The sequence below is a fragment of the Nasonia vitripennis genome, chromosome 2, assembly GCF_009193385.2.
Source record: "Nasonia vitripennis strain AsymCx chromosome 2, Nvit_psr_1.1, whole genome shotgun sequence".
In the NCBI taxonomy this organism is placed as follows: Eukaryota; Metazoa; Arthropoda; class Insecta; order Hymenoptera; family Pteromalidae; genus Nasonia; species Nasonia vitripennis.
This window is the reverse complement of record NC_045758.1, coordinates 14,996,890-15,019,565: the sequence shown is the minus strand read 5'-3', so window position 1 is coordinate 15,019,565 and position 22,676 is coordinate 14,996,890. Positions and strand designations below refer to the sequence as shown.

At 47.6% G+C, this 22,676-nt stretch overlaps 2 protein-coding genes across 7 annotated transcripts in view; one reads left to right on the top strand and one right to left on the bottom strand.

The window, feature by feature from the left end:
• LOC100120672 (protein TANC2) overlaps positions 1 to 22,676 on the top strand; it is a 58,615-nt gene that overhangs the window by 17,904 nt on the left and 18,035 nt on the right. Inside the window, exon 1 of one of the 6 annotated variants that reach the window (XM_031923428.1) lies at positions 7,340 to 7,972. The exons of 3 other annotated variants lie outside the window; for them this stretch is intronic. In XM_031923428.1, coding sequence (XP_031779288.1) covers positions 7,909 to 7,972 — 64 coding nt within the window. In that variant the 5' untranslated portion in view covers positions 7,340 to 7,908. Of the gene's footprint in view, positions 1 to 7,339; positions 7,973 to 12,204; positions 12,323 to 22,676 lie in introns of those variants that run through there. 2 more of the 6 variants (XM_032597677.1, XM_031923430.1) reach the window with 2 other exon arrangements.
• Positions 1 to 22,676, bottom strand: part of LOC100120699 (nucleoporin GLE1) — a 51,091-nt gene that overhangs the window by 21,667 nt on the left and 6,748 nt on the right. The gene's annotated exons all lie outside the window — the stretch shown is intronic.

The window sequence follows — 22,676 nt, the reverse complement described above, 5'->3', positions numbered from 1 at the left end:
ATTTCGCGCTCTTTTGGAAAGCCGCCGCCGAGAGGGAGAGAGAGAGAGAGAAAAGTGCACTGCGCGTATGGAGCGACAAATCACGGCGCCGGATGGAGTGAAAGTCGCTTTATGTTTTTCTATGTTTGAATGGGAAAGCACGTAACTTAAAAGCGACGATATAGATATTTCTTGTTTTCGATATCCCGTATTATGCTCTCTTTGTCATAGTGCGAGTTACGGCCTTTCAAAGCTCATCGAATGAAAGTCATATTAGCATCCACCGAGAGGAGAACAATTGATAATCCATATGACACGCTGAGAAATGTGGAACGGAGAGCTGAACATCGTATAATGCACACGCGTGATGTCACACAGCGGCAATTGAATTGATGGAGCGCCATTTACCGCCGTGCATAATACCTCCATTCTCATATGACTTATGCGCTGTGTATCCGATCTCATCCGTCGATTATCGGACTCGAATCTCGAGCGTTTAAGCGCCTATAACATCAGCTCAGCGAGTCTCATTCCACGAAAGTGTAATTTTTCTACGCTCGGCCTATAACCTGTTATTCGAAACCCTTAATACAAGCCTCTCTCTAAAAGCGTACTTAAGGCGAACGACTGAAAATCGATCGATTATACCTGTGCATTTTTCCCGCGCAACGTAATCTCGCGTCTGATTCATTTAAATGCCAGTCAGTGGTGAAAATATCCCGAAATCGTAAAATTAACACTCGGCCAAGAAGCTTGCACACATTATGCCGAGCGAACGGCCTCGAGGAAAAGCCAAAAAAATGTACGCGCTCTCGTGCGTACTCGAATTTTTCACCCGAGAAACTCGTATGCGTGCGGCGCACAATCCACGCGAGCTTTTAGCGTTTTACACGCACATATTTATACATATCTTATCGGCGAGTTATTAAGCGATCGTTTTACTCAGTCGGCGAAGTTGGAGTCGTAAAACACGCGAAAAAAACAATCATAGCCGGAGAATTCGCGAAATGGAGACGTTCCATTAAAATTCCACGTTGCGCTGAATTGTACTTAAGAGCTTCTCGGACAAAGAGCCGATGCGGAATGCGCATAATGACAGTAGGTCCGCGCGTCGACGACAAAAGGATGATGATGGCAGGAAATTGAAATTTATAAACATCTCCGCGCAGTGGGCGAGCAATCTAGAGCCCTGTGCGAACTCGACATCTCTCCTCGTCGCACACAGGCTAATACGCGCAGTTGTACCGGACTTTCTTCGCGCGACTTCTCGCGACCCACGTATTATGCATGTAGATACAAGCGCGCCGGAGTGTCTGCAGCTGCCGCTTGGAAAACTCGATTGATATAACGATTCTCTCGCTGTGGGAATTGCTAACGACTGCAGTATGCGCATATGTGCCGCAGGATCTATCGCGGCGACCTGGTTTTCCGGACGCGCTTTATTATTGCGTAGGTGTATGCGCGCGCGCGCACGCGTGTGTGTGTGTGTGTGTGTACACACGCAGGTTGTATTCAGCGATGCTGTTCGCAACAACGCATGAATCGCTTGTAACAATGTAATATGCCTCGTGTATCACTTCATCGGATTCGTTGTCGGCTTCGTCTGCTGTAGACACCGTTTTGTTCCTGCATCGTCGTGTGTTTATTACCGATTTCCACGATACTATCCGCGGCATTATAACATACAACAGCTGCTTGTAACCGTAAAACAGCGTCTTATTACTAGTACGACTTTCCGATGACCGGTAGTTAACGCGAGGCTCGTAAAATCGGCCATTTATAGCCCCCGACACCTCAACGGTAACGCGCGAAATCGAACAAGACAGACACCATAGCGCATCGCATCGGCGAAGCCATCTCTCACGCGTGCGCGAGATGTCTCTCATTGAAATTCATGAAAGCGAGAATTTTTACGAAAATAACGACGTCGTCATTGTCGTCGCGCGAGGAAATTAGGAAAAAATTTGAAAATAATCCGTCGGCTTTTCAAGAGGGAAAATCACTCAGGGGGATATAGTCGTGTAATGTATGTTTAGAGCGTCGTTAAAGCCGAACGCTGTAGCGCGCGATATCCGAGCGAAGAATATACTTATAAGAAAGAAGCGGAGAAAAAAGAAACGCCGTGCGCATGCAAAGCCGCGATTCTTCAAGGCGCGCTTTAACAAGGCGATAAAGTAGCTCGCGAGACCGAGAGACGCGCCGGGAAAGCAATAACGACGTTGTTATACGCGGCGCCGATTGGAAATCGGCTTTAATTACACTGTCATCGGTAGAAGCGTCTAACGGTTAATCGCTGTAGGACGATCGGAAACGGATCCGCTCGCTCTTGCGCGACCCCGCAATTTGGAGGATCGCGTGCGCCAAGCGGAGGATCCAGTGTGATTCGTCCATTATAGAGTTAGGTTTCCCGGTCGCTTATAGCTTGTATCATAATACGTTTCTAATGAATACTCGGCGCGATTTCGCGCGAGCCAGAGCTGTGTCCCAACTCTCGCTCCGTGGTTGTTGGCCAATATAACATAGTATGGATTTCAATCGGGCGTTGCGTGAATTCGCGTATTATGAATTTATTTATGCACTCGTCGGCTGTGTTTAAAAAGAGGATAGAGTTTCTTCCTCCGTGCATTGTCCTTTTTGTGTATACGAGAAAAAACTGCACATCGTTTGAATGTTCGCGTGGGGGGTCGGGTCTGTAACGTTATACGTATACTGCTGCATAGCCTTCGAGTGACATTCGCCAATTGAGCGAACGAGACGAGAGAGAGAGAGAAGGAAAGAAAAAAGAAGAATCGTAACAAGAGACAATCTCGTCTCGTCGGTAGAAATCAGTCCAAATTACAGTCTCGGTAATAGCCAGGTGTCATTTCGCGCATATCGCGCTGCGCTGATCCAATTTAAGGACGCGTGCGTGCATACTTACTCGTTGCGCAAACGCTGCGCGCGGCCTCTCTCGCTCTCTCTCTCTAGACACGAGAGATCTCTAACTCTCCAATGCAAATATCGCAATTTTCGTCAATTAGATCGAAACCCCTTGATTTTTCCTGCACCTCGCTTCACGTTCCGAGAGACGCGAAGAGAATGGCTAATTAGCGGTTCGAACAGCTATTGAAAAAACAAATATTGTGAGAACGAGTATACGCATATAGCTCATGTGGGGATTACTTATTGCAGTCGGGGAACAGTAAATTTAATTAGTACGTACGCTGGAAACATTTTTTCACTTTCGATAAAAACACTCGGACTAAGTATTAGGTTCGGCGGAGTATACGAACGTAAAGTTTCTAGATTTTATCCATCAGGCGACGAAGTATAGGCGTTAATTAAATTTTACATTGGATAAAGCCGATGCTCCCCGTGCGCGCGAGCGACAGACCAACATATAATGTTTATCAACGCCGCGTAATATCTCGCTGTAATAAACTATAATTCGCGCGCGTGGATTATTTATCTCCGGAATTCATCTTCGATCTCCGGGCGAATAAAGTAGCCTACTTTATTGTTACGAAAAGTCTCGTGCGCAGAATTGAAGACCGTCATTATCGCGAGCGCAACATTGAATAAGATGTTTTTCCGAGGCGCAAGATCTACAATTATGCATGTACATACCCTCTGCCTGAGAAGCGATGGCGATTGAGCAACATAAATTTCGTCCCGAAAATTCACAATAAAATATGCCCTTTTTATGTAAAATCATCAGCACGCGCGCGGCGCAATCATCAATTTAATTTATATAATGCTCCGATAAATAAAGCCGCGAAAGTAAAGAATAATAATATCCGACAAAAAATAAAGCGACCACGCCGATTTCGCGCGCGCTGCGCACACATAATAACATCGACGAGCGAGAGAGATCGCGAGATAAGAAGAAAGTGTTAATATTCATCCATTTCAGCGCTGCAAACTCCTCTCTCTCTCTCTCTCTCTCTCTCTCTCTCTCTCTCTCTCTCTCTCTCTCTCTCTCTCTCTCGTTGGACAACGGCAGCTCTGGCGGGAAAAATACACGACGCGCCTATACCGTTTTGTGTAACTGAATAATTCATAATTTAATATCATCGAGTAAAATCGATCGCTCAGCGTAATTGCTCCGCAAGCGCTTGCGCGCGGAAGGAGGCCATACAGCAGCAAAAAAAACACACTCCAGACTCTCTCGATCGAATATAAGAAAAGTCAAAAGCGCGTATGCCCTCGCCGGCGCGTTGCACAAGTGCGCGAAAAGTCATTCACCAATATTCGCAGCCTCTAATTACTGGATTAACTGCATCGAGCAGCGTGTACAGGGGCGTGTATATTATATACATGTATATATGTATAATAAAGCGAGTGGGCCCAGGCGAGCCGCGCGACAAACGCCCGGTTCGCCCACGAGCATCCGTTCGTTTCCCGGCCGCGAAACGCGCAGTGCATACGGATAATATTTGCATGCGGCGATCGAGGGACGCGGTGGGAGCGCGAACTTCCGAAATCGGATTTTCATTTTGCGGGGGCTCGTCGCGCTATTTTGTGCGGCCGAGTAAAGAAATCGACTCGATGCGAACGAGGCGTCGAATGCAGCGAACGAAATCGAAGGTGTTCGGGTTTCTCTGAACTTCTTTTGCGACTCGACTCGAGCTACGAGGGAATGAAAACGCACCTCGGTTTTTGGGCAATAACGTTATGTTTCGATTTTCGACTTGCGTAACCCCGTATAATATTGCAGCGGTCCGAGATAATAAGGGCTTGACGAACGTCAACACATTGTGTGTGTCCAGAGATTATTATTGGAGAGGTGTATACGATATTGGAACGTTATTGCATTAAACAATTTGGAATTAATACATTTTTAAAAGTTCCATTAATAACCGCGGACACGCCGGCGCTTTTCGTGCGCGATTATCCTTCTCTTTAAATAATGATAGCCCCGTCGCTCGCGCGCGAGAGATATCAGCAAGTGTACAATATAATAATACGTTATTTGCGCTCGATTACTTGCGTAATGTCATTTCGAAAAATCAATCATTATTCGCCGTCGTCGTCCCTATATTAATTTTAAACAATCATCGAAAAATTGGACTGTACGCCGCGCATGTGTGTGTGTGTGTGTGTGTGTGTGCAGCGTACGTCGAATTGCGTAAGCTTCTACTTTCTTATTTTATGCAATAACATGCTCACGGCTCAATTTCGCGCCTATAACATAAGCACATTCGCGGGTATTATTGTATAAATTCGTGCACAAGCAGCGTGGAACCCTACAACGCGGCATTAATCACGCGTCGGCGTATAGCGGAGAGTATCAAATTGATAAATAATCCTCCTGATTGAACATTATTCTCGGCCAGCTGCAGCAGCTGCTGATGCTGCTACGAAGGTGTACAGGCGCTTAACATACGTACTTTCGAAGAGGGGCTTATAAAGAAAAACTTCTTTCACTCGCGCACCGAGAACGAGAGAAGAGAAGGTATATACGTCCGCGCGTTGCGAGAAGCCGCGCGCAGCGATCGTTTCCCTTAATCTCCGTAATTTATTCGGCGAATGTTTGGCGTCGATAAATTCATTATTCACGCCGTATTTCATCTCTGATTAATACATCCTCGCGCGCGCGCGCGAGTGAGAGCGCGCACGGGAAACGGGGTAAGTAAAAAAAGGAAGCGAACGATGTGTAACAGCAACTCGTCGAGTTTCTCGCTGGTGCTCTCGAATCGGAACGGATCCTGCGCGCACCTTCGTGTATTTTTTCCACGGCTATGCGATATAATATTCAACACTGAAAATCCTACAGTCGGAAGAAAAGACCTCCCGAAAAATGTGAAATCGTAAAATCGGATTACAAAAAAGCTGCGCGCGGTTCCCGTCCAAAGCGTTTCTTCACCTGACGTGAAACAATTCATATATACCTACGTGCGTGTGTGTGACGAAATAACCGAGTGCGTGCGAGTCCCTTTCGCCTTATATACATTTCGGAGAGAGAGAGAGACGCGTGTAAGCTCGTCCCTCGAGAGAGCGAGACGATCACGATGCACTCGGCGAATTCGGAGCGCGTGTTCCCGTCACGACGATGATGCGGTTTCCTTTCTTTCCCTCTTCCTTTACATCTCCGCAGCGCCGCCGCCGCCGCCGCCGCGTCTTCCTTCTTTTTACGTCGCGGTCGTTTTCTCACCGCAACCCTTTCTCTCCGACTGGAAATCCTCGGTCGGCGCATTGTTCACGTATAACACGCCGCTCCATATTTCGAAGGAAGCGCGAGCGCGCGAGTTTGCGCTCCGCTGAATTTACATGCTCTTCGTTATCGGATCCATAGACGCGGCTTTTTTTTCCTGCTGCGCACAGGTTCTATAAGAGCTGAGAGTAGGAGTCGTGCATTAGCACCTGAATGAGAGAAATATTGCGTTTCGCGGGAAAATTTTGCAGCCCGTCGTATAAACACGTCTTACGCGTGTATTCGCCGCATACGTGACGGGAATCCAAAATTAGCCTTGTGGCATGTACACCTTTCGTTATATTATATAGCTGCACGTCTGGTTCACACAATGATATCGACGGTGGAGAGTGTTAATTGGAATTTATCAGCCGGTGCGGTGCCCGCGATGCAGATTTCAATTAGTGGCGCGAAAATTTTCGCTGTTATATACGTATTCCCACCAGCGCATAATGCTATCTCATTTTCTATGCTATCTTCGGAAATTTTACTGAATGGCGCGCACTGTGTATTTATTGCGCTCCCTTTGATAAAGCACTTACGTATCTGAGTCAATTAATTCAGCCGAGATTAATCCGTTATAAAAGTGGGTTATTTGTTGGCGCGCGCTCATCCGTTATCGCAGTGCCTTTCTTCTCCTCGCGCAGCGAGTTTGCCGTGAAATTAAAACTCTCGCGTTAGTTGAGATAAATGATTCGCCATTGTGACATTATACGCAGAGATACGATGTATTCTTTCGCGTCTGTCTCGTTTTCGTATACGTGATTAATAACACCGAGAAGTGACAATTTACATCGCCGATACACGAGTTGTAATCGAACGTTAATTCCTAGGCCTATTATGCATCTACCGATGCTGTCCCCCTAAAATAGACCGAACGAAAAAAAAATCGATTGACCGACTCCTATCTATCTTTAAAAGCCTCGTCGCGCTCGAGAAGTCAGCGACACACGAGGGCAAAAAGGAGAGGTAGAGAGGGAGAAACAAAAAGAAAAAGAAAAAGAAAAAAATGAAACGACAAAGCGGCGTCGCGCCGGGGGCGCCTCGTTCTCCGGCTCCGTACCTGCGCTCCGAGCGCGCGCTCTCTGGTATACACTATAGTCGGCGACTACATTCCGAGAGCCAATGGGACGGCCGGCATAGCGCGCGCAAGAGGCGAGCGGCTCGACTCCTCCGTAGCCGCAGCCACGGCCGCTCAAACTCAATCAGTAGTAGGCTGCGAGCTGCTCCTCCGAGCTGCACGCCGACGACGCGCTTTACTCCGCGATCGTTTTATTTATTTTTCTCCCGTATACTTTCCTCTCTCCCTCCCATCATCTGGCCCATGTGAATTTTCATCACTTACCGATCTCGAGTGGCGCGAAGCTTCCCTCCCTGCGAAATCGACTACTACGACAGCGACTATTTTTTTTTCCTTTTTTTCGAGGATTGTTTGTGTGAAACGACGACGCTTTTTAAGACGGAGTGAGTTCGAGCACGGTACACGAGACGATCGTGGGATTATCGCATCGCATAGACTGTATAGGCGATGGCCTCGAGTGAGCAGTCTGGATCGGCATCGGATCTTCGGGTGACAGTAATAATCCCCTCGTGTGCGCGATTCTGTCGCGAGTGCATACCGATCAGTGCTTAACACAGTGGATCGAGATCCAAGCAACGCTTGCACTGCAGCAAACAGGTGTGCAGGAAGTCATCGGCTATCTCGACAGCACATGCCGATCACCGGTTCGCAACTGCTAACGATTTAAAGGCCGGGCATGGCGCCTCCCGACAGGCTCAGATCGGCGGGACAACAGCATGGCATCAGCCACTCCGTTTTGGGTGAGTCTCGTGCTATTTCGCTTTGCGCGTACACTATAGGTGCTCCTCTGAAAACGTGCGCGAGATGCGATCTGCGGTGTACACTGCTGGCGCTATATGGCACCTGAGGAATGACAGGCCGGTGACGTCACGTCGAGAGAGTAGCCGACAAGCGTGACACATGTTCTCGTATACGTATGTTTATCTTGTCTTTTTCTTCTCCTCTGGAAGTTACGTTAGCCAGGCGTTTTTCGACGTGAGTTTGCATGCCGGTTACTTACTGTATGTACGTATACGTACATACTGCCGCGTGGTGTGTACGTTCGTGAGTTTTGACAGCGAGAGTTCGTCACGCTCCGGGATGAATTCTGCGATTCCATGTCGAAACGTATTTGGCTCCGGCTTTTGACAATGCGCTCGGATCCGCGACGTATTTGGGCAGAGATTACACACTTTCGTATACGCGGACGTGGGTCGAAGGTTTTCGAGATCATCGAGTCACATCCTTGGTGTGATTTTCGCTCGGAGGCGAGCCCTTTTCCAGGAAAACTAAGGTTGGAACCTTATTTTCGTTATGAATGAATGAAATTTTGAGACATTTCGTGTAAGATTACGTAAGCCGCATATGCCGAGAGTTATGTAAACCGTATCGATAAGATACGTTTTTTCAGATACTGTAAATCGCCGTAAGTATTGGGTAAATTATAAACGATAACGACTTCCTGAGCTCATTTGTTATTTTGAAAAATTGCACTTATTTATAACGCTGATTTACATTTTAATACATAAAGCACACAGTACACACGCGCGAATTTTTTCTCTGAGGTACACTCGCTCTGTACTTTTTTTCCTCAAATCAATCAACCAGCAAATTGCTCCGAAGTGTTTGAGTCTCTTAATTAAACGCATATTCTAATTTATACCAAGAAATGGAAAAGCAGTATATTCGCGATTCGATCTATCAGGATTTCCACATTACACACTATGTATCTCGGCCGATCAAAAATATCTCGGCTGAAATTTACGGGCTCGAGTAGCATAGAAAGCCCAATTAAAACGTGTTGTATACGCGCATGAGAACCGAAATTTTAAGATTATTCATTTTTCTCGTAAACTGGAACGCTTATACTAATTTCTAAAGTCCCGATGCTATAAAGCAATCATTAAAGTGGCTTAATGAGCGAAAACACCTAGATTTGCGCACACGGCGGACGCATAAAGGAGCTTTACTAGCGCGGCCGTAGGAGAAATTTAATCATTAGTCGTTAAAATATCAATAACGAACTCCGCGCGCGAGTGCGCTTGTACTTTTCATGCAGAATAGTGGTTGACAGAGCGTAGGCTCTGTATCATCGCGGAGTCATTATTCGACAAATGAACGGTTTTCCTATACGCGGAGCGTAAACGTCGAAATGAACTAAATACGGTTAAAAATAGTTTCCCTAAAGTCATATAACCCACCGCGCAATACCTAATTATTCCATACCCTCTCTCGCGCGAAAAAACTCCGCGACAATGTAAAAAAGCCTCGAGATCAAAAGCTCCTTTTTACGATCTAATTACCCCGCGCATGAAAAGCATACCGATCTCAAGGGAAGATCGAAGAAGCGTGTAATAATAAAGCAAGTGGCCCGTTCGCGGCTAATCTCAATAATGGAACCGGTCCAAACAAAGGCTTGCCTCCTCCCGAAAAGAGGCCCGAGCAGCAAAAAACAAAGAGAGAAACAAAAGCCGCGAGCGAGCGTCGTAAAGCACCGCGAGGTGATTTTCGGGTGGTCGAGTCCGCGGAGCCGGGTCAATCGGTACGTGCGATCGCGTATCTTCCGGGAGCATCATCATCGCGCTTGTGTGCCTGTGCGTGTATGTGTGTGTGTGTGCAGGGACTCCGTTTTAAAAACGAATCTCACAGGCCTGTCGGCGTAGCGTACACCTCTCAATCTTGGCGCGGCCAGTGCGTGCATCCGATTATCCACGAAAATCTACTCGGCTTTTTTCAGCCCGTGTGTGTATATGTAATTTACAGCGCGGAAACAACGCCGAGGCGGGACTGTGCACTTCGGAGGGCTGTGAGCAGCGGCGAGAGCGTGGGTTTTTGAGTTATGCAAGTAAGAGAGAGAGAGAGAGAGAGAGAGAGAGAGAGAGAGAGAGAGAGAGAGAGAGAGAGAGAGAGAGAGAGAGAGAGAGAGAGAGAGAGAGAGAGAGAGAGGAGAACGGTCCTGATGCTTTAGGAGCTTTAAATTTCGCGCGCGTCCCAAGATTTGGAATGATCCTCGAGCAACGTGTATGTGTGGGTGATTTGTGGACTATGGGCTTGACCTCATTCTAGTTTAAAAGGCTTCGGGCTTCATTAAGATCAGAGGAGATCTCGCAGCAGGGCATTTTAGCCTTGTTTACGGGCTTTTTACGGATCGCAAAACTGCAGCGCGGAGGAACGTTACGAAAGCTTGTAAATTTGCCGTAGGTGTCGGGGAAATCGAAGAGCGAGTTCTCTCTTATTTTCAGAAGTTAGTTTCCTTCGGGCTCGTACGTTAATCGTCGGTTTCTCTCTCGTAACGACCATTATGCCCTGAGTCACAGAAGGACGTTATTCTCGAAGCAACGAGGCCGGAACTTTCCAATTTTCCGTAACTACGGAAAAGCGTACGTATTCAAAAAGCAAGCGTAGGGTCCAGACACAACAGAACCCGCACAAAGTCCTTACAGCGGCGGCTAATTAATAAAACTCTCGCTCGCGCGGCGCAATCACTCCCGCCAGTCTAGCGCGACTAAATCGAGCGATATACATATAGCCAATATAAGCCGGGCAGAAAAGTCCTGCGACCAGACAACTCGGCGTCGCGCTGCGCACTCGCTCGAGGACACCTGTTGCGCGCGAACCCCTGCTTTTCGGAGCGTGACGACGCGGGAGTCGTTGCCGGTATAGAACACGCGCTCTAAACAAAAAGGCCAAACGGACGGCCAGACTGCGGCCGTGTAATTATTATTTTCCTTCCTCGGCTTCCTTTTTTTCATCGCACCCTCTCCGCCGTCTGACCCGCGATCGACGCTTTGGCTTCTATATACGTATACATGTATAGTGTCTGCGCGAGTGAAAGAGAGAGAAAACTGGTTCGAGAGAAATTCTGCACCAGCGCCGGTCGCGTCAATGGAATCGTTAGGATAGATCGCTCGTGTACACTGCACAGTGTGCCTTTCTCGGCCGATATTATACAATGCAGCGAGCCGTGTGCCTGGCGCGGGTGTAATAAATTCGCCGATGTCGCGATACACATCCGCGCGTGGATTTACAAGTCATGCGCTTTGAATAAATAATTTCGGACTAGCTGCTCTATGCTGCCTCTTTCTCTCGACTGAGACTTTTTTCCTTTTTGGTTTTTCGGCTCTCTACTCAATTGCCCTGTTCCGGGTTCTTTGTGCTCTGTGGGTATACACCGTCGATGCACGTACGCTTTTTCTGGCTCGAGGAGAATAGACGTGTTGTAAATCTCGACGGGGATGAAAAGTAAATTGTAACTATCGCATGTGTTTTGGTTGCGCGGTGAGGTTGAGAAAGCGGCGAGAGCTGACTTGAAACTTAACGTGAAAAATTTATTTCGAAGATTACGAGAAGCATACGAGCGCGCATGCAAAAGTCTCGGTACATAATATAACCTCGATTCCGTACCGCAAACCACGCGGCGTAGAGAACAAATTTCATCTCTCCGGAGATAGAGAGAGTTTTTAATTGGCGAAATATTTCATCCTCGCATTATATCGCACGCTTTCATTAAATTCATTCTACGCGAGACATTGACGCGCTTTATCTCGGCTGGATCGCGTCTACGTGCTCGATTCTCCCTCCGCGATAACAATTCTCTGCATATTAGCAAAAAGAAATACGACGATTCGCTCTCGCTCGGCGCTAAAAATCGTTATGCGCGCCGAACCGATTCAGCAGCGAAAAATCGCGCGCAAATATTGACACTTCTCGCGGCGTCTCTCTCGAAAAAGCCCTGCGAATTACACATCGCAGCTCGCACACGCGAGAGCTGTGTTCCCCGACTTCCTCTCTTTTTTTCTTCGCTCGACCAGGCGTCTGCGCCCATTTTTTGCCTCGGTCTCGTATACACCGCTGCCGATTCCTCGCCTCAATTACGCGTCTCCTCTATACTCCCGACGACTCAACACGCGCATTTGCAGGTATGAATCATCGCCGGACCGACGCGTCGGCGGAGTTTAGCAGCAGCAGCCTGAACAAGGAGAGAAGGAAGGAGACCGGTCGCGACGACGCGAGGCCGAGCTGAATTTAAAGCGCCTGCTTATAACCGCTCGCTTCATCGACTGCTCTTTTTTCGGAGGGGGCTACACTCGCTCGGCTCAAGTTATTGCTGGGTAAAAAAATTAATAACTAATTTTACGACGGCGCTGAAGAAATCCGCGGATGTCCGATGTGTGTCTTGCTGCAGAGCGAGTTCATTGTGTTGGCCTGACGTCGGTCTTGTCAATTTGGCTTCTGCTGCTGCTGCTGCTGCTTGACGCGAGCGGAGATGATAAGCGGACGGAGCGCGGCTTATTATATTGACGGGTTTATCTTGATTTTAAGAGCTGCTGCAGCCCAGGCTTAGCCTTGTAGGCGATATTTTCGCCGCGGTTTTATGGGGATTTTGCGGCTTATATTTGCGCTTTTTTAATTAGCCCCGGCCTTTTTACAGCGCTTGTATTTCTCTTTCGGGGTTGACGTGTGCGCGAGCGAAACATTGTGCGAGCGAGCTTCACCGTTATACAGCGTACGCGTTATTGTTTTTGCATGCGCGAAACGAGAGCGCGTTGTAAACGTCGGACCTTTTTCAAAATTAAATTTACATGTTAATGCGAAATATCCGCGCAGACACACAGACACGTATGGGCGTCGAATTTAAATTTAACGCATAAAATTTCGGCTTATCAAAATGGGATATCGGGAATCGTACGTATATAACGTACGACCGAAAAATTAATTTGTCCAGTAGCCCCCGCACGCACCGCCGGCTCTTAATAAAGATAACTCGACGTCACGCGGTATTTACGGCTCGATGAATCACAATTCGCATGTGGCACATGCGATGTTTCTGCGCGGCTCTTTCGCCTCTCTCCCTCGATCTCCGATGCGCAGTTTGATTCGAAAGTCAGCTCTCGCCTGAAATTCGGCTGCAAATGTATGTACTCTCGCGTGTGTGTCCGATGTGTTGTATATAAAGGGATCGCGAGTGCGCGCGACAAGTGCAAAACGGTGTGAAAAACCCGTTGGAATAAATTTGAATGTCATGAATATAAATCAACGGCGCGTACAGTGTCATATGGTCTCAATATGTCCGAGAGACGTCGTCGCGACGATCTCTGCGACGCTATGCTCGCATTCCATCTCAATTTAGTCATTCGTCGATCGATGCGTCGCGAGTTTTATTAATTCATTAGCCCTCTACTGCCGATCGCAATTAGTATTCCATTCTGGGAACAGAAAATATAGTATATACCGCGCTTATCGTGTGGGAAACGTTTCAACTATTTCTGTGCTTGAAAAACGGCCGCGTTATTAATTTGCTCGTCACTTATTCCACGCGCATGCATCTAAAACGCAGCTGCTCTTATCACTAATACGCGCGTGAATGGACGCTTCGCTTCGACAAAGTTCCATTGAACACACATCGCGCGCGCGCGCGCGCGCGGGTGTACGATTACAAAGCCCTCTGTGCCGAGTGTGCTTGAGGAAAAAGAAATAATAACAATAAAAAGAAGAAGTGATGCGTCGAGGCTATATGTATGCGCGTCTGATCGTAATACCGTAAATAATAAGGCGTATCAAAGGCCTCATTGTGTATATCGGAGCTGAGTGTAACTCGAGTCAATCTTAATAATAACATGACACTTGTATATTTTATCGCTGTTAGACACTGCTGTAACGACTCGTCAAGACAAGCGCAAAGAATGCGTGCAACGGAAAATATTGTACGCGAGTACAGACGATCTTCTTTATACAGAAAGTGAATGATAGAATTTTCGCTCTCTAGATCGGACTCGCTTTAGAGCATTCTTTGTTTAGAAACACTTGCCCAATTCATCACGGCGATACGTACACATCGTACTGTGTACTCTTCGAAATCAGGCCAGCAATCCTATTCTATAGCACCATCGATCAGTCTTCCATACGCATACTCCCCTCTAAAATATTTCGCAAGATCAATAAACAACGCTTTTTACTCTTCGCACCTTCGTAACAACAATTACCGATCTCGTAATTGCAGCCGCCCCTTTGTCACACAAGAACTCTCGGCGCGAGTTTCGAATAATTACGCGAGTCCGCGCCGATGCTGAGAAAGTTAAACGTTGCGTAACACCGTAATTAGAAACACTGCATTTTTCTCTCCAGGAGTCAATGGACACTGCAGCTATATTATATATCTATCGAAACGAAATCAGGTACCGCGTCGCGATTAAGTCACGGAAGGCGCGGTGTATGTACGACAGCGGGAGATAACGATTTTTGTTTGCCGATCCGCGGTGTTGTACACACAGTAAGCAAGTGGAAAACCCACAGTCGTTTGGGGGAAAAAAATTTAAGAGAAAAAGTTTTCTTCGAAAGACACACGCGCGTAATATTACGACTCTATGTAACAGCCTCGAGAGCGAGAGTCGTGAGATGAATCTCATTGTCCTGTGGCTCCGTCATATCAGAGCAGGAGACACTGCCAGGCGCCGGTCTATTACGAAATCTGTGATCGTTGCGACCGAATGCGAGACAATGAGCCGATCTCGCTAATTAATAATGCATTTATCGGGGTCGGCTCGTACGCGTAGGGCGATTATATTTAGATGATGGGAACCTTTCTTTTTAATTTTCCATCACAGCGATGCCTGTGCTCATAAGAGTCTGTAGAGGCATCTGCTTTTTTCTCCAATCTAACGCCGTAATAGCACATTGTACTAGTGTGAGGCAGGAACTTTCTGAAATTAATTATGACGCGCGCGGGGCAGCGACTTTCCGCGGCGATGATTATACAAAAGCCCATTCATTGTATGGTCTAGCCTCTCTCTATTTGATCAAGACCCGCCTGATAACGGGCGGTATACTCTAATTGGATTTAATTATATGCACCGCTCGCTCCGCGATTATACGCGCAATTATAACTGTGATTTCCTGGATACACACACACACAGGCGGTCTTCTATGCTAATAAAACCCAAGAGTTTTCTCCGAATCTCGACCTTTACCCACGCGTACACTCGAAAAATTAAAAAGTCATTTCCACCGCAGTGCGTTCACCTCGGGCGCACGCAGTCGTTAATAGTAATTCTTTTTTTCTCCCCTCCCTGCAATCGCGTGCGTAATAACCGTATTTACCGTTGCTCGAAAAACATTGCTCTCTCATCGTCGCCGCGAGAGGAGACGGTTCGGGGGTAAAAATAAAAGCGAGCTGGCGACATCGGTACACCAGAAAGTGCTCGGCTTTTTCTTCCCCTGTCCCTCGCGTGAAATAGCAGCAGTCCCTCTCTTGAAAATAAAGTGCGAGGGACTCGGAAAACAACTGCGGCCTTAAATTAACTCCCCGAGTATGTGTGTGTATCCGAACGACGAGCGACGCCAGGCGTGTGCATGCGGCACCTGAAATTCGCTCCTTGCCGAAAAAGAAGGTTTGGCAATAGTCCACGCGAGTGTACGTGTCGCGAGCTGATGCGTAAGATTCGATACACGAGCGGCTCTTTCTTTTTTTGCAATTCGCGAACGGTGCTCCGAGTCGTTGCGAAACAAGCGGTGGATCGACACCCGACGCTGCTGAGATGACCATTTATATAGGGCGCGATTAAATTCGGCTGCGAGCAGTGGGTTACGTGTTTGATGAATCATTTAAAGTTCTTTTCCGAAACATATAGAAGAAGGAAAGGACGATTTTTTCCCTAATGCGTCGCGGGGAAAATGCTGCTAACGTGATTTACAGACGTTTTCTGGCTGTAAATATCTTTCGAGCATAATGTCCGTCTAATCTTCGATAATTAATCGACTGTTTTGGTGCGCGCGGCTAGGACTGTTCACTCGCGCAGCGGGTGCATATAGAGGCAAGAAAAAAGGCTTTAATGGTCGCGCACCGAAAAACTAGTTTTGGAAGCCTGACTTATTAAAGATTTCACGCCTGATTTTCTATCAGCTAATGTGCCGGATACACGAACAAAGCCGCCGATAATTTCATGCATATTGAAAGGCGCAGAGCGAGAGTTATTACGAGTTTCCAATTTCTCTCCTATGTATACAGTACACGCGAACGTGCGCGATCAATTAGCCCACATCTTCGACAATTTGTATTCAGAATTCAATATTAGTTTTGCTCACATACAAACACAGCGAATGAAATTCGGAAGGCAGTTTTCGTTCCCATGAACGAGAGTTAGAAAAGGCTCGGCAAGAATTAGAAAACAAGCTCTCTCTCGCGCGTCATTACACGGCCGCCAGGCCACATCTCGTAAATTACCGTCCGCCGGGAAATTTTCCAGCCCGGGCGACGAAAAACAATTCAAAATACACTCACACAACCCAAAGCAGAGAGACCTCCCCGTGTCTATCTGTCATTATGCAGCTTGTAATGCTAATCGCGTGTCCCTCAGATCCCGAGGCCCACAGAACAAGATTTTCCCCTCAGGTGCGTCCATTGTGTGCGCAGCCTCGGACCTTCAAACCTATATACTAGCTCAAGGTGCGTCGAATTCCTCTGCAGGCGGAGCTAAGATACGAACCTGTGCCGCGCGCGCGCGAGCGCGAGCATCACGTCCGGCTCGTAAAGCATCGGGCCGCCGCAGCCGCATCAGTAGGTCTCTCGGTCGTAAAACTAACCCCCCCTGAAGCTGCTGGTGCGCTTCTCTTTCTTTTTCTCTCGGCTCACGAAATATTAACGCGAGAGAGAAGACGTTGTAGAGCTGCGTCGGGGTGGTTTTATAAAAGGACGAGCTGTGCGCGCATGTACGTGCGAATAAATTGCAAAGCTCTCGTGTGTGTGTGTGTGTGTGTAATATATGCGCGAATGTGTGACGCGATACACTTGTTGGAGATTTTCTTCTCGAAATACGTGCGATATGAGCGTGGAGTTATGTTATATACGCACAAGCGAGCGTTATTGCGAAGTCGAAAATAGAAGGATAGTTGCGAGTTATGTGATTGTTTTCGCTATGGTTTTAGAAACTAATGGAAAGGCGCGAGGGAATATTCAAAAGGCTGTAAATAAAACTTCGGACAGAGCTATTAAAATCGGGCTTCGCGTATATCAAGCAATTTTTTACATAGACATAGCCAATATTCTTACTAAACGATATTTTGAGGTAAAATATATGGTTTTCGAATAGTCGCATAAAATTAATCTGAACGCGCAGTATAGAGAAAAATGAAAAAATCTTGAACGAAAAACAACTCTCTTACGCAGTGCAACGGATCCTGCGGACAAAAAACTCTTTGTTTCACGGCGGCAACGGATAGCATTCCGCGCAGATGCAAAGTTTCACACACAGCGCGGCGTAAGAATGTTACCGCGGTGGTCATACTTCCTGTGCGCGCGCAGCTAAGGTTTCTGCCCTGCGAGAGACTCGCCTGCGAATTCTCTCTCTTTCTCACTGCGCCTCATCTTCGAAAACTCTCTCACCTTCCGAGTAGATTATACACACAGCTCCGACTCTTATACATAGGAGAGTAATCGTCCGTGGATCTGTACGATCGGAATCGAACACGCACGAAAAAAAAGGATGGCCGTGACTCGCAGGCGCCCCAGCATCCCAGAGTACACGCGCGATACAATAGCCTAAAAGGAGGGTCTCCTTAGCCCTGAATTACCCGAAGCCCCGCGGGTTATACACGCATTACCGATCTCGTTCTCCGTGTGCTCCGAGGCGTGTATGCTACGATTCCCAGGGCTCTCCTTCGCAGTATATACGTATGGTTACCGCGAGACGCAAGTTGAGAGAGAGAGAGAGAGAGAGAGAGAAAGAAGCTCCGAGAGAGCAATCGAGCGCATTGTGCCCATACAGAGAGAGGGGGGGGGGAGGGGGGAGGGAGCTATATGTATAGTGTTACGTCCGCGGCGTTTAGGGAGAGAGAGAGAGCTGCATCGCACACAGGTACACACAACACGGGTTAGTCGCTGGTATACACCTACGAGGAGGGACTACAGCCTCAGGTGTATTTACAACACGCGAAGGAGTGAAGGAGGAAGCGGAGTAGAGAAAGAGAGAGAGAGGGACGATATCACCAGTCCTACAAGTCTCTCTCTTTCGCTCGAGCCCCCGAGAGTATAGCGTATAGTCGGGGCGCTGTTCTGAGAAACCTGCCAAGTTGATCCCAGGCCGATGCGCTTCTCGATTCTCAGCTCTGCGCAGCAGCAGCAACAGCTTCTCTCTCTCTCTCTCTCTCTCTCTCTCTCTCTCTCTCTCTCTTTCTCGAGTCTGCTTTTGCGAGAGAGCAGTCTGTGCGCAGCGTCGCCCGGTTTATACCCCGGCCTGCTGCTTCTTCTTCTTCTTCTTCTACAGCCTCTTCTCCTTTTATTGCTGCTCTGCTGCTGCGCTGCTCTCGTCGCACGCACAACCACAAGTTCGTTAACTCCTCGCGCTTGGCGTTCATCATTTCGCGTCGAGAGAGAAGCAACTCTCTCTCTCGGGACGCTCAGATCGTTTCAGAGGCCAGTCTGCAGTACGTTTATACATATGTGTAAGCCTATACGTATATACTCTATGCACGACCACTTTTTCGCTCTTTGTTCCAGGGATGCGCGCGACTTTATGGGTCTATTTTTCGGGAGATCGGTCTTCACGCCGATCTCCTCCTCGCGATACGCCGGGCTAATTATAAACGACGACGGTATAATAATATAACGATGTTTTTTCCACGCGGCCGGTGTAAACGTGCCCTATAAATTAAGCTCGCCGCGAGAGAGTATACGTGTACAAAGAATGAAATTAGCGCAGCGAATGTAAGATCGGCGGCCGATTTCTCGCGGCAAATTGATGGCGATCTTCCGCCTCGTTCTCTGCTTCATTACGCCTGGAGTAAGAGAGAGAGAGAGAGAGAGAGAGAGAGAGAGAGAGAGAGAGAGAGAGAGAGATGGCAAATTGGATAACCTTCCGCACTTTCGGGGAAGAATCATTGTGTACACTGATGGGTTTATTTATACCCTTTTTTCTCCGTCGTGCCTGACCCTCTTCCGCGTGGCCCACATTAATTAAAATTAGCGGCTGCTGCGCACCGCGCGCTGCACAGAGAAAAAGATTTTAAAAGCCTTCGCGCTACTCTCCTGCGCGCGTGTGTGTACGAATCCTCTCTTTTCTTCTGCACCGCCGCGCGGCGACCGCACTTGCAACGGTTTTTCATCGCAGTTTGATTAAGGATTTTACGGCGGGCTGCCGCGACGCACACGATTCTTTTACCGCCTTTTATTGTCGAGTCGTATACGCCGGCGCGAGGGGGAAATCGGACTGACGTTCGAGCACACTTGTGCGTGTACACAGAGCGCAGTTCTCGGTATGTTAACGGATTCGATGTTCCGGAAAGATTGATATACGCAGTATTACAATAAAGTCGCGGGATATCGCCTGCAATTTACGTTTCAATCAAGTCGCATGTGATTTTCCCTCGGCCAGCTGACCGGCAGTCCGATCGCATATATAGCGACGAGTGTCGACAGCCGAAACGGCTGACCCGCATATGCAGCTTTCGTTAAACAAACGAAAACGCGCAAGGCGGTAAGTCACGTCGTGTTGATATAACTCGATATGAAACTTTCCCACGCAGTTCGCGAATAGGTACCGCGTGAAATCTAAAGTAGGCATCGCTTATGCCGATCGCGCAACGATCCTCCCCCCCTTTTTATCAATTTCATATCTGTGGCCGCACTGCAGCGGTTTCTCGAACGCGCTACCGTACTTACGTCTATACACGCATACCGCGAGATTTCGCAAGCCGATGAGGTACGATCCTTTCTAACAGCGACAGCATAATTGAAAATCCCCGTATTATTCGCGCATTAGTCCGGTGTACGTTACACCGCAGCTATACGTATTGCAGCCGATTTGCAATAGTAGGATCGAGCGGCGCGCGATCGATTTACGCCTGAAAAGCGTTATCCGTAACACGAGCATAAATCCAAGGCTTATCTGGCAATCGTCTCGTTTTCCCCGTGAATTTTCATACATAATCGAAATTTCGCGAGAGAAGGAATAAGAGCTATAATGGATCGACGCAGGGATGTTGCGCTTTTTTCCTCTCGTTTCATCCGCACCGCGTCAGTGTGTAATGAACGGTTATTCCGGCACTCCGCAGCTGCAGCACACGACAAGAGAGAAAGTAATCCCGCTGCGTCGGTATTTAAAGTCGCCGCGTTCTTATACATCTCTCACGCTTCGCGCTCTTATATGTGTATAAATGTGTGCAGGAGGGCCGATCGCAGGAATAAGACAGGGGAAAGCGGACAATGATGCGCGCGCGTGGATGAGGAAGAGACGTGGAGATATGCAGATTGTATACCGATGTTGGAGTCGTTTTCGCTCCTCGGACAAAAGAGAAGATCCACAGCGGTCTGCTGGATTATTATGCCGAGGAAATGACTTTATCGCTCTCGAGGATCATTTACATGTTATCTTATATGGACTGTTTTATATTATCGTTTTTCGAGGAAAACTTTCCGCGGCGGTGGCGGAATTCGTTTCTCTGACCTTTGAATCACTATTGACCATCGTTACGGCCGACGGAACCCAGACAACAATGAGGCTGAGTACACTGCAGAGGAGAGAGTGAAAATAGACTTTTTTCAAAGCCCCATAGTCTCGATAACGATTGCACACTCGCCCCGGTAAATGTACCGGTGCAAGTGCTCGCGCGCGTAAATCGAGCGCCGTTCGATACATACAACGCATAATATATACACGACCGCGCTAAGGCGAGAGGTCCAAACCGAGCATCATAAATTTCGCTATAAAATCTCTCTCGATTTTTCTCCGCCGCGCGGCACACTCTCCACCTTGCGCTTGAACTTGTAAAGCTTGAAAGTGGGTTTACTCACTCTCGGATGTAATTAATTTTGAAAATCGCGCCAAAATTTGTACGCACCGACGAACATAACGATATTGGCTCTGTTGCTGCGCGCGAGTCCCACGATACACGCACATGATTAGTAGTCGACTGATCTACATTCGATTCTCTCACTCCGTAATTACGAGAGCATAGGTGCGATTTCATTAGTCGCATTGTGAAACGACTCTCAGTATATACGTTCGCGTGATTAATAACCGGAGGGCAGGTGAAATTGAGACGCGCAAGAAATAAATAAGACAAATTACGGGGAGGCAGCTCTCGACAAAGAGCTGCCGATTCGTACGTAATATAAAGCAATCGCGATGACGATTCCCGCGCGCACTGGAATAACCTGTTTTCTCTCAGAGCCGTAATGTCAAAGAATGAATAGCGCGCCGATCATCAATTAGACTTATAATCGCGGCGTTGTTACCGAATCATAAGACTATGCACTCCTTATATAACGTATACGTCGAGCCTTGTTGTATTGTATAGTAAGGAAAGAAACAAGCGGCGGCGGCCGCTCTAAGCTTCCCGTATCCTCGCGTGTGCGGCTGGTGCGAGAGATAAGCCGAGGCGATAAGCGCGAGATAAACCGCGCGAGATTCGTCTCCCCGTCAGCAGCGGGGATTACTCGCTGCAGTGAGAGAATCATCAGACTACTATGCCTACTATACACTGCGATTTACGGTAAAACGTGCGGGGGGAGTTTTGAGAAAGGATATCTCTTGAATTTATTGGAATTTTATAATCCCTCGAGAGCTGCCTTCAGGCAATGCACTGCGCTCTTTTTACCCGACCAGTTTTCAGTTTTTCACCTCGTCAGTGCGGCATTATGAAATTCGAGCATGTAAGAACACGGCTGTTGAAGGGGATATAATTATCGAGAGGGACTCGGACTTATCCGCGTGTGTCTTTCGTAAAAAAAATCGAAAACATAAGGCTCGGCTTTTTTTCGAACCCCTATGCACTCGTATGCGTGTGTGTATGTGCAACGCAATAACACGGTGAATTATATGTACTACGCCGTTGATATTTTTCCAGCCGATCTATAAGGAATCTCTTCCGTTAAGATATCATTGATAGAGCGTCGCATTCCGGGAATCTCTCGCGGATGGTTTTTACGCGCGCTTTTAATTAAATTTATACTCGACATTCTGTACGTGTATACGCCTCTTGACGGCATGGGCTTGAATTTTTACGCCGAAAGGCTCGCGCTCGCACGAGTTTCATAAACTCGCGTGATTAAAGCGCCGCCGGAAAAAGTCTATATATACGTATGTACAGGCACGTGAATCTTGTTTCTGCAATTGATGGTTTGTATGAAGCGATATAGTCCTAATGGCTGAAATTACTTATTAGCAGAGTCGCGCCTAAACGGAGCCCGCAATATACATTCTGCGCATGATAAGCTAATTGATGGATAAAATCGGCTCCTCTTGCGCGAAAGTGGAGCAAAAAATCGGCAAACTTGTACTGTTATACACTCCTCTCCCGTCCCTCAGCGACGGCTGATGCACTAAACTAATAAAGCCGGAGAAATATCGCGATCGTTAAAGCTCGATATGCGCTGGAGCAGCCGAGTATGAATATAAACTACTCTGGGATTGAGCGTCGATGTAAATAAGCGAGTGCGATTGCTATTTTTCCAACGGCGGAAAGTGGAAATCG